The 12,353-nt window shown below is 41.8% G+C and overlaps 1 protein-coding gene across 1 annotated transcript in view; it reads right to left on the bottom strand.

The window, feature by feature from the left end:
- prkcsh (protein kinase C substrate 80K-H) overlaps positions 1-12,353 on the bottom strand; it is a 64,388-nt gene that overhangs the window by 7,032 nt on the left and 45,003 nt on the right. The window contains exons 13-14 of the mRNA XM_048521815.2: positions 5,108-5,197; positions 564-638 (exon numbers count right to left, since the gene is read on the bottom strand). Coding sequence (XP_048377772.1) covers positions 564-638; positions 5,108-5,197 — 165 coding nt within the window. The remainder of the gene's footprint in view (positions 1-563; positions 639-5,107; positions 5,198-12,353) is intronic.

Raw genomic sequence — 12,353 nt, 5'->3', positions numbered from 1 at the left:
ATGAAATGGCCATGCTAAATTGCCCATAGTGTCCAGGGAGATGCAAGCTAGGCGGATTAGCCTAGGGATTGTGTTGGGTGATAGGCCTCGGTGGGATGCTCTTTGGAGTGCCAAATGGTCAGCTTCCACTCTGTAGGGATTCTATGAGGATGACAGACTACAGGGCAAGTCCTACATAACACAATTAATACATTGCACAGTGCCTTACAATGTAACCTGTGTACAGGGTGCCCTCTGATCTTCCAGCATGCCAATACACAGGCCACTTAAGACAGGCTGCCTCCACTGGGGACAGGCTAATGGTACACCAAAACAAAACACAATGTTCAGCGCCTTAACACAACATAGCTGCTTTTCCTCTCCATTTTGGGAAGCAGTATATCAGTCAACATTACCCGAACAACAAGTAATTCAGACAAACGAACGTTCAAATGTTTACTCATGTTAACCCACCCAATTCCCACAATTTGAAGTGAAGACATGGAAACAGCACGGATGATGAACTAACTTTGAAAATAAAACAGGTTACAGTACATTTGCCCTAAAATCCATTATTATCTTACCCAAGACTGGTTTCTGAACCTCCGTGTTTGGGTTTCTGTGCCACTTTACTGAACGGGCAAAGCTTGTAGACATACCTGTAAGGAACAGTATATCATTGTTAAAATCCTCAACAGTTCCTACCCTGGAAATATCCACATATACCATCACCGTCCACCTCACCATCTCGGTCCTCAAAAACCCCCGGTAATCCAATCCTTACATTTGTTGTTAGCTGGTTTGTCCTGATTTTAATTTTCCATGGCTCTAGGTTTGGGGAGGACTGTTCTGAAGTTTGGAGGAGTGGATAAATGCAAATTAGACAAATTCCAATTTGAAACGCAAGATTCACAAGCAACTTAAGATGCATGCAAACGATTGGTAAATATAGGCGCAAAATTTGTAGCTACGTGGCACCATTCTGCATAGCCAGACTAAGCATTAAAACTAAACCTTGAATGACTAAGACAGGTCTACCCTCACAGTTTCCTTTACAGAATCTGAATGCACTGTAACAGTAGGTTGTATGGAGTGTAGTGTGCTCGTGAGGGAGAGGAGACAGATCCGGAACAAGTGTGGGGGTGAAAGACTGACTGTTTAGGGGTGTGTGCGCGTACACGTGTTATGGGGGGAAAGCAGCAGGAGAACTGGGAAAGAAAGTGTTTAACAGTGCTGTTTGACATGTCGTTACACTTAAGAATTTTCAGCATGAAGCGCTGGCTAGATCTGATGTAAATGGACACTGAAGAAACATCATTGAAGTGGAGTCTGCTGCAACACACAACTATCCATCCCCAAACACCTGCTGCAAAAGCACTGAGGACATATTTTCAGCAAGTATTTTTATTTTAAGAAAGACTGTCCAAAACAAGTCGGTTACTCCCAATGTCGTTTGGTGTTAACATATACATTCAAACACAGTAGGTGGCTTTTAGATTTTGTTTGGGATGCTGCTTTTTATCCCCTTTTATTCATTAACAGAGGAGGGCGTCACTGACTAGGCAGCATTTATTGCCCATCCAATATCGCTCAGAGAGCAGCTGAGTCAACCACACTGCTGGGGGTCTGCAGTCACATGTAAGCCAGACCAGGTAAGAATAGCAGTTTCCTTCCCCAAGGGATAAAGTGAACCAGATGGGTTTTTCCCAACAATCGACAATGGATTCATGGTTATTGTTAGATTCTCAATTCCAGATATTTTATTGAATTCAACTGAACTTTAACTTCCACGTTTGCCTACCCGTAACCCTCGATTCTGACCAGTGGTCATTACAGAATCAGATTCCACCATTTGCTGTGGCAGGATTCGAACCCGGGTCCCCGGAATGTTATCTGGGTCTCTGGATTAGCAGTCCAGAGATAATACCACTAGGTCATCACCTCCCCTTTTGGAGAAGATCAGCTCCAGTGCATTCCCATTCCTTTTACACTCTGCATGCAGCACAATATGGAGTGGGAAAAATAAGATCCACATGAACAGCTGCCTGTGCTTGCTTTACTGAGACCAACAGCCTTGTAACCAAGAGACAGTTTTTCTTATAAGTCATAGCTTCCTGATCATCAGGGCCTTTATCACACCATACGGTGCTGCCAATAGATGAAGAATTGCACATCTACGACCTGAGACTCACCCACCGTGTAAAACCACCCAAGGACTGAGCCAGGTTCAGAAGCTGAGTATCTAGATGGGTAACAAAGTGTGAAGCTGGATGAACGCATCAGGCCAAGCAGCATCTCAGGAGCACAAAAGCTGACGTTTCGGGCCTAGACCCTTCATCAGAGGGGAATGGGGAGAGGTGGGTCTTTAGATTACAAAGTTACAGAAGAACCCAGAACCTAAACTCTGCTGAAGGGAGTGAGAGATGGTGGTAATGTCATTACAAAAGGCCCAGACAAATGGTCTTGGGACAGGAGTTTGAATATCACCTGAGAAGACTGAAAAATGTCTTCATTAAAATTGGGAATTTATACGAAACAATTCTAATGGTGGACCTGTAACCATCATAAAGCATCCACCTGGTTCACTGATGCCCTTTAGGGAAGGAAATCTGTTGTCCCTACACAGTCGTAACTAGCCTCTGAAATGGGTTAGACAGCCAATCAGTTCAAGGGCATTTAGGGAAGGGCAACAAGTACTGTGTTCAGCCTCACATTCAAAATGGAGATGAGGAGCAATTTCCTCTCCGTAGGTCATTAATCTTTGGAATTCTCTTCCCCCATCCCCCCAATCCCAAGAGCAACAGCTTGCAATACATGCAAGATCGAGTTAGATGGGCTTGATTGATAAAGAAATTGTTACAACCAGAACCCAGACGAAATGTTCTAATTCATTTGGGTTCGAGACAAGACACTCCAAACTTAATCTCAGGGCGAGTAGACATGGGCAGATAAACTGGCACCTTGGCTGACCACAACAAGGTTGATTTAAAAAGGATTCCTTTCCTTGTGGATACCCTTCTCCAAGAACCAACTGAATTTTTAGAGTCTAAAAAGGAGCTAATTTAACTGGACTTCCCTTAATAAATTCATTCTATTTGTTAATTTATTACCACCTGCAAAAAGAATTCGTAATGCAACATACATGTGCATGCATTAGAACTGGCAAGTCCACTGGAATCCAGGCTGTTGCACACAGATACATTCAGCCCCACTAGCACGGAGGAATCATCAGCTTTTCATTATCTTAGTAGTTAGAAAGTATCACAGCCCGGTCTACTTTGACCTGCTTATTCCTCTATTTTAAAAGGACAGTTCTAAGGTTATGGAGAAGATCTGTAGCTCGGGTTGTGGGTGCTGAGGTTGGTTGACTCGCTGAGCTAGTTTGTTGTTCTGCAGATGTTTCATTATCCTGCTGGGTAACATCATCAGTGCAGCCTCCGATGAAGCGCCAGTGTGTTTTCCTGCCTGGTTTTAAACCAGAGTTCATTGAGCTGGATTGCCTCATTTCTGTTTTTCTTTCGTAGTGAGTGTATATGGGGTCGAGTTCTGTGCGTTTATGGATGTCTTTCTTCGTAGAGTGCCAGACTTCGAGGAATTCCCATGCCGGTCTCTGCTTAGCTTGTCCCAGGACTTTTGTTTTGTCCCAGTCGAACTGGTGGTTCTCCTTATCTAAGTGGATAGAGATGAGTGAGTACTGTCTTTCTGTAGCCAGTTGATGTTCATGTACTCTTGTTGTTAGTTTCCTTCCTGTTTGTCTGATGTAGTGTTTCTCAGTTTCTGCAGGGGGTTTTATAGATGACATTGGTCCTGTCCATGGCAGGGAGTGGGTCTTTGCTTCGGGCGAGCAGTTGTTGTAGGGTTGATGTGGGCTTGTGTGCCACTGTGATGCCCAGTGGTCGTAGGGGTGAGCGTGTCGGGGCATGTGGTATTGTCCTAATGTTGTTCATGTAGGCATTGTCTGACCCATCCCTCTTGTCGTAGGTCTGCATTGCTGCAGTGTTTCGTTGCCCGTTTCACTGCTATGTATGTGTGTGAGCACGTGCGTGCGTGAGAGCGTGTGGTTGGATGGTTACTATTGAAGTTTGGTACCTGATCTGTGTGTGTGTGTGGCTTTTCTGCGTACATTTGTTCAGAGTTCCCATTTGTCTTGCGATCTACCATGACATCCAGGAATGGGAGCCGTTTGTTCTTCTCCTCTTCTCTGGTGAATTTTATTCTGGTAAGGGTGTTGTTCATATGCTTGTGTGACTCTAGTTTGATCCGTATAATGATGACAAAGGTGTTGTCCATGTAGCATATCCATAGTTTTGGTTGGATTAGCAGACCGGCCGTCCTTTCTAGTCTTTGCATCATTGCCTCTGCTATGAGTCTGGAGATAGATGGGTGTCCTGTTGATTTGTTCCTATGTTTGGCCATTGAAAGTGAAGTTGGTGGTGAGCCATAATTTGAGTATGTTGTCTGTGGAGATGTTGTTTGAAGTGACCTTCAGATCCAAAAGGTGTGATATTCCATTGGTCTGTCTGTAAAACAGCCAGCTGATTGACATTTTCAGCTGCAGCAATCCTCTTGTAATGGGGGCCCTCTTGTGGAACAGTAGTAGTGTCTCTAACCCCCAACCAGGAGGGCCAGGTTCAAGTACCACCTGCTCCAGAGGGGTGCAATAATATCTCTGAACAGGTTGATTTGAAAAATAGGTCAAACAAAAGAAAACAAAAAGAATGCTACAGCAATTTGTTTTAGTCAAACAGGAAAGTTAGGGTCACATTAGATCTACCAGGACTTTGAATGGCAGAGGAGACTGAAGGAGCCAAATAGTCTACTTCTAAGCACATTAATATGTCCTAAAGATCACTGATAAGTTGGGGTGATTTACAATGTTAAAGGTGCTACTTAAACGCAAGTTGACATTGCTGGCAGCAAGCATGCCCAATAATAAAAAAAATTACACAGATCTTACATTTCAAACAGCTATTTTAATTTGCTTTCTATGGCAGGCCACCAAAATAATATCTTTGTTTCCTTCAGGATATAACTTGTTCAAGACAAGAAAAAAAAATCTACATCAACTTTACTGAGAACACAAACAGTGCACCATAAAAAGGGAGGGAAAATAAGAGAGATTACTCACTCATTTGTCGTCATTTCATAACACTGGTTAAACATATATGCAAATTCTCCATCAGGTCCAAAGTCAATGGTAAGCTCCCGCTCGAGACTCCTGCAAAACAGGAGCAGTGAAACTGAATCAGCTGTTGTATTTTGAGCTTTTTAAAAATAAGTTGATTGCTTCATCACAGGAATTATCACAGTGTGTTAAAACTATCAGAGTCATTGGAATCAAATCCCCAATCCTGCTGCAGAGGCAAATCAAATTAACAAGGTCAAGAAAATAAAGTTAAAATACAAATACCAGACTAAACAAAGTTAAACGATCAGATAAAAATGACAGCCTGATCATTATGCTATAAAACATCACTCATACCACCATACCATACTACTGCCATGAATGAATAAGTCACGGCAGTTAACAGAGGTGGCTTTGACACCTTAAGTCAAGTCCCTTTAATAAAGTCCATGCAGACAACATTCACTACCCTACCCTCATCGATCATCCTCGTCACCTCCTCAGAAACTCAGCCGAGTTAGTGAGACACTACCTCCCCTTCACAAAACCACGGTGCTTCTTAAACAAAGGAACAACATTGGCTATTCTCCAATCCTCTGGGACCTCCCGTGTAGCCAGTGAGGAAACAAAGATTTCCCTCAAGGCTCCAGCAAATTCCTTCCTTGCCTCTCTCACTGTTCTGGAGGTATATCCCATCGGGCCCTGGAGACTTGTCTACCTTAGGTGTTTTTCAAGACCCCCAATACCTACTCCATTGTGATCTCAACATGATCCAAACTATCATCACACCCTTCCTCATAACTCATTATCCACCCAGCCCTCTCTTTGATGAATACTGATGCACAGTATTCATTTAATGCCTTGCCCATTTCTTCTGACTCCACACAAAATTTCCTTCCCGGTCCCTAAGTGGGCCAACACTCTTTATGTGTGTATAAATACCCTTGGGGATTTTCCTTAATCCTCTTGGCCAATGGCTTTTCATGACCGCTTTTATCCTCCTGACTCCCTGCTTAAGTTTCTTTCGGCTTGCCTTGTATTCTACCCTCGCTTCGTGTGTACCTACTCTCCTATGCTTAATATGTGCTTCCTTTTTCTTCTTGATTAGGCTCACAATATCTCTCGTAATCCAAGGTTCCCTAAATTTGCCATATTTATGCATCATCCTCACAGAAACGTGCCAGTCCTGAGTTCCCAGCAACTTACATTTGAAAGCCTCCCACTTACCAAATGTTGATTTGCCCTCAAACATCTGCCCCCAATCTACATTAATCAGTTCCCGCCTAATATTGTTGTAATTAGCCTCCCCCCCCACCCCAATTTAGCACTTTCACCTGACAACTACACTTATCTTTATCAATCAGTACCTTAAAGCTTACTGAATTGTGATTACTGTTCCTCAGCTGCTCCCCTACTTAGACGACGACAACAACCCCTCATTTTTAAGCAGTGACCCCTAGTTCTCCCCATAGAATGGAACATCCTTTCCTCATCTACCCTGTTGTGGCAGCTCAAGATCTTGTGTTTCATTCCTGTCACCGTTCATTCTTTTAAGCTCCAGTAGATGTATGCCCAACCATCTTCATAAGTATCCTGCCATTTTAAACTAACAGTTTCATACACATTTACACCCTTTCTTAAATTAAGTGACTAGTACTGTAAATAGTACTCCAGATGCAGTCTCACCACTGCTCTGTATAACTGAAGCATAACCTCCCTAACTTTTGCATTGAATTCCGCTCACAACAAACCATACCTTTTGTAATTCTAGCAAGGGAGGAAATTGCTGCGGCCTCGAGGGAAATCTTTGTATCCTCACTGGCTACAGGGGAGGTCCCAAGGGATTGGAGAATAGTCAATGCTGTTCCTTTATTTAAGGAGGGTGGCAACAATAATCCAGGTAAATGCGAACATTGGCTTTCCTAATTCTCATTTAGGCTATACAGATGTATTCTAGTACAGGATGCTCCCAACAGTAGTAATTTATAGTTAGGTATTAGGTCAATTTTCATTTTCCATGTATGCTATGTTCAGAGTCCAGCCTTTTTACTTACTTATTAATGGGGCGTGACTGCGTAGCAATGTAACATTGCTGGCTAAGATAGATTTTACTGCCCAGAATGCAGTTCAGAGTCAAACACATTACTAAGATCCAGAGTCTCATATAGGCCAGACCAGGCAAGGTCATCAGAGTTCTTTTCTGATGTGGACCAGACCAAAACCCCTCAAAATATGTCAAGGAGATAGCCTAGACCCTAACATTTTATATTATTTAAAGGCAAGTGTAAGATGCTGTGTCCCAGATGTGATTCGATTGGTCCACTGTAAGGCTTTGAGCAAAACACACTTTATTCCTAAACACAGTTAAAATACAAACAAAAAGTAATTGACATAGCTTTACCCTGTTGAAAAACTTTACAAAGTAATATATTACTAAACTACTAATCATCAATTGTTCCTATATAGCAGAATTCCATAAACACCCCCTTAGTAGAGGGAAGTTCAGCAAATCAGATGTTCCTCATGTACAATCTCCCTTCCAGTCCAAGAGAAAGGAACACTGATAGTAACAATCTAGCAGCAGTGAAAGGACTCAAGCTTTTTGCTGCAGCAGGAAGAGAGAATGAGAGCTTTATCTATCAGTCTCAACAGACAGCTACAAAAAACCCAAACTAAAACCCTGGGTCTGAGAGAGCCTGCCCAATCAACTTGTTAACTAATTTAGCAAAACACAAACAGCTCAAAAGATGTTTACCCACTGCTTCTGAAGCAGACGTTCTGGCATCACTGTGGCAACACCTCTCTATAAGAGACAGCATTGCTCTTAAAAGGCACAGTACCACTGCATTTCCTAAACAGCAAGTGAACCACGTAGGTTGAGTGGTCACCATTAGGCTGGCTTTTAATTCTAGATTTTTAGTGAATTTAAACTTCACCGTCTATTATCTGCACAGCCTGAGCCTCAGTCTAACAACATTACCATTATGCTAGCACCTCTCCCCAGCAACGATGAAACCACAATTCACCTCAGCTGCTTAGCGCAAGGAAAGGCAGAAAGTAAAACAGTTGCAACCTGTTCTATTCTTGTCACTTGCAACGGTTCCTCTTTCCAATCCAGCACTGATAGCTCTGACGTCTTCGAAGGCTCTATCCTTCACCTCCTCTTATTTCTTATCTGCATACTGCTCGTTACCATTACACAAGGGTCCAGCAATAACTGTCTCCAATAAGACAGACTCTAACTGTCATCCTTTGATATTCAGTGACATTACCTTTGCTAAATTCCCCACTATTCTGACACTGAAGGAACAGCGATATACTTCGAAGTCTGGACAATATGCGGTTTGAAGGGGAACTTGTAAGTGCTGGTGTTCCTCTACGTCTGCTGCCCTTGCCCTGATAGTGGTGATCATGGGTTTAGAAGGTGCTGTCAAAAGACCCTTGGAGAGGTATGTAGATTTACCTTTCCATACTGTTGTTAAATATTTTCCATTCATACTAAGCAATATTCTACATGAGATTTTGCATGGGGAAAACTGAAAATGTAGACTTACCAGTACTCTCAATAAATGAAAGACAGAAACTAAAGCATCCTTATTTGAAATATGTGGGCCCCAAAGACAACCAGGAATATCTTCATGCAGTAATGCAACTGACAGTCCCATGATACAAAAACTAAAGAATGGCGACTCTCCCAAGTTTCCCTACAAGGTAAGATGTGCAAACAAAACGTCTGAGGATAAACAACAGAAACTTAGATCTGGACTCTGGCCTGGTTAAGGCAAGAAGGAATTAGTAGAAGTGATTGGCAAAAGAAGCACAAGCAATATGACAGAAATGTCATTCAGGCAGCATGAGATTACAGTCTGGATTGCGCTGCCTGAGAGTGTGGTGAAGGAAGGTTCAATCAAGAAAGTACTTTGAAAATGAACAATGTGTGGAGTTATGTGCAGAAGACAGCAGATTAGCTCCATGTGAAATCAACACTGGTGCAGATACAATGGGCCAAACAGCCTTTTAATACAGTAACACATCTACAATTCTGACTTTTTTTTAAACGCAAGGTCTTTAGTACCTATTATTGGGAATATTGAGTTATCATCAAGGACTACGTGAAAGAATGCAAGTTACAGAACGGTGTGGTATGGAAAAGGGTTACAGCATAGCTTAAAATTGAGAATCAAGGTCAATTTATTGAGTGCTGTAAGCTAACTGTAGTTGACAAAAATAAAATTAAGAGACAGTGTGCAAAAGGAAGCAAAATTTTCAACGAGATTAAAGATGTAGCTCATGGCCCTTAATTACTGAAAATCTAGTTTTACACAAGCAATAGGCTACGCTAACATTAGCCTAGCAGCCCTTTCTGTTCTTTGTTTTCTGTTTAGAAATCAAGATAGGCAGTAAAGAAGACACCAAAGAAGCTGCAAGTCTCTCTACCTTTCTCAGTAGAAGTTCCTGGGGGCCTGTTCATTTCTAAGCACCAGCATTTCTGATTTTGTAAAACCAGAGATCACTTTCCAAAGCCTCAGATCCATGGTGACTGCAATTAGAACCATCTTTTTCCATTAGTCTACAGCTGTTAGCAATTCAATTTCATCTACAGGAAACCCAAGGACCCATAAGAAGTCATTACATTCTATGCTCATTTTTCAAACTCTTGGCCCAAATTGATCTTTGTACCCATTTCCCCATTTTGTTTTAAAAGAAACAAATATTATCTCTGCAGAGACTTTTTTTTGTGCTGTCCATATGTGTCTGCATTAGGGATTAAGGGGTATAGTTCCATTTCTGGATCGCAGCCTAGATGTTAACCGGCACTTTGTTTAAAATTAATTGATTCCAAAGTAATCAATTGAAGAAATGTGGTACTAGTCTCTTTCGGCCTGCATGTAGTACAAAAGGCAGGCACTGGCCATTGTTATGACTGAATCAATACATTTATATTAATGCCGTGACTGACTATGCTGATCTATCATCACAATCCTATCACTATATTAGGAAGAAAACTTGATAAGATCTTTTATACGGGGGTCGGGCTCACTCTACAATTTCCCCAAGTGTCATTCTTGTGAACCCCCTCCACCCCGCCACCTCTGTAAGCCTGCACATTCTTCCTTTTTTTAAGCTAATTCCCTTTTGAGCGTCTCAACTGAACTTGCCTCCACCATACTCTTAGACACAGCATTCCATACCATGACGCCAACCACTCACTACATGAATACTTGAAAATGTTTCTTCTCATAACTATTCCTTCTTTGGCCAATCACTTGCCATATCTCCTAACCCGCAATCCTTGCACAAATGGGAATACACTTCCTCCCTATCTATGCTTTTTAAAACCTGGAAGTGTTGTTTTTAAAATCTGTGCCATCAACTTGTGTGATGTTCAAAGATTCTGGTTCCTGCACCTCTTTAAAATTGTCCCAATTAGTTTGCTTTGTCATCACAGCTAAGTATTTCTAAATGTTGCCTACACTAAATTATGATAGGTTGTGCAATGTGCAATGATTTATGTACAGTACCTGCTGCGCTGTCTATATTAATCTAGTTCCCAACATCACTCAGTTATAACACTCCCAAACCAACAAGTTTCCATCCCAAGCAATGATGCCAAAAACAAGATAGCACAAACTGCAGATGCTGGAGTCAGACAGAACACAGTTTGGAGCTGGAGGAACACAGAAGGCCTGGCAGCATCAGATGAGCAGGAACGCTGATGTTTTGGGTCTGAATCCTTCTTCAGAAAAGACCCTCCAGAAGGGTCCCGATCCAAAATGTCAGCTTTCCCGCTCCTGATGCTGCCAGGCCTGCTGTGTTCATCCAGCTCCACGCCTAGATTCCAAAAATGATTTGGTTTCAAAAAAAAAATAGCAAATTACAAAACAGGCATGTTTCCCCACTCCAGAGAAATCTTCCCAAACTCTTGCCATCTCATTGTTAACATATTGATATGTCACAAACAAACCTGCAGCTTACTGTCCAGAAACAATCATCCGCTTTACCAACATACAACCTTCTGCAACACATCTACAGAATCAGCAACAGTAGTAAGCTAGAGTACAAGGGCTGCAACTTAATAGCTATTCAGAGAAAATAATCAGGCCATGAACAGACACGTCAAGTTATTTGCACATCGAAGTTTGAAGAGGTTGGAATGTCTCATGACTGAGAAATATAATCAAGGGACGAGGGCCAATTAGCATGGAATACTATCACTGTGGGGGGCAGTTGAGAAGAATATTGTTCATTTAAAATACAAGGGAAGATAGAATCCCCTCAGCAACGAGAATGGATTTCAAATAAAAACAATGATGGATACGCTCAGCAGGTCTATGAACAGAAACAGAGAATGATAGAATAAATGTCTCATTTCAGATTAGAACTGGGAATGTTTAAAAAGGTAACAGATTCTGAGAAAGTAAAAGGGATGATGGTGAGCAGGTCTGTGAAAAGCTGGATGACTGGAGATGTTAAATTGCAAAATATTTCATGGTGCAAGGTCAAACAGAGAGATAATGGGACAAGTGAGGAAACAGAGGATGCTTTCAGAGAAGGCCCCTAAATAGCTGCCACCAGAAAGCAAAGTCAAGGAAATAATAGAGAAGAGTGAAAATGCCAAACCAGCAATGGAAAACAAAACAAAACAAAACATTGTCACAGGTTGCAAATTAATATCATTAAATTCGAATCCTGAGTCCAGAAAGCTGTAGAGAGTCCAGTCAACAGATGAAGTGTTGCCTGAGCTTGCATTTATGGTGCTTAAACTAGATTGTTAACAATATAGAGTTGCAAACGTTAATGGGCTTAGTTCACCGCTTTTTTTTAGTACTGTTAACTAATGCAGCATCCATGGCTTTGCTCACAGAAGATTAGGACAAGGTAGACTTTCCTCTGCTGACACTGTATGAAGCTCTAACACTTGTGACATTCTTAGTTGAAGTGTGCAGATAACTGTGTTACAGAATCGCACCATGTCGATATGTACATAGAGGATGGAGGAGTTTTAGTAGCAAAGCAAAAGCTGTCTGATGCTGTGTTGACAGCTCCACATTAGTAATCAAGGCAGACTAATACCCAAGCATGCCCAATGGCCATAGCAGTAAATCTCCTTCAGCTCTGAATCAGTCAGCCTCAACACAAATGAAGTGTAACATTTTCAGCTTAATGCTGATAATTAACAACATTTTTAGTAACCAGAGCAGAGCAAAGCGGGAATTCAACAAAGCAAGTCATACTCCTTCCTTCAATT

This window comes from Stegostoma tigrinum, chromosome 35 (assembly GCF_030684315.1).
Source record: "Stegostoma tigrinum isolate sSteTig4 chromosome 35, sSteTig4.hap1, whole genome shotgun sequence".
In the NCBI taxonomy this organism is placed as follows: Eukaryota; Metazoa; Chordata; class Chondrichthyes; order Orectolobiformes; family Stegostomatidae; genus Stegostoma; species Stegostoma tigrinum.
The sequence above is the reverse complement of the archived record's forward strand: the minus strand, read 5'-3'. Positions and strand labels throughout refer to the sequence as shown.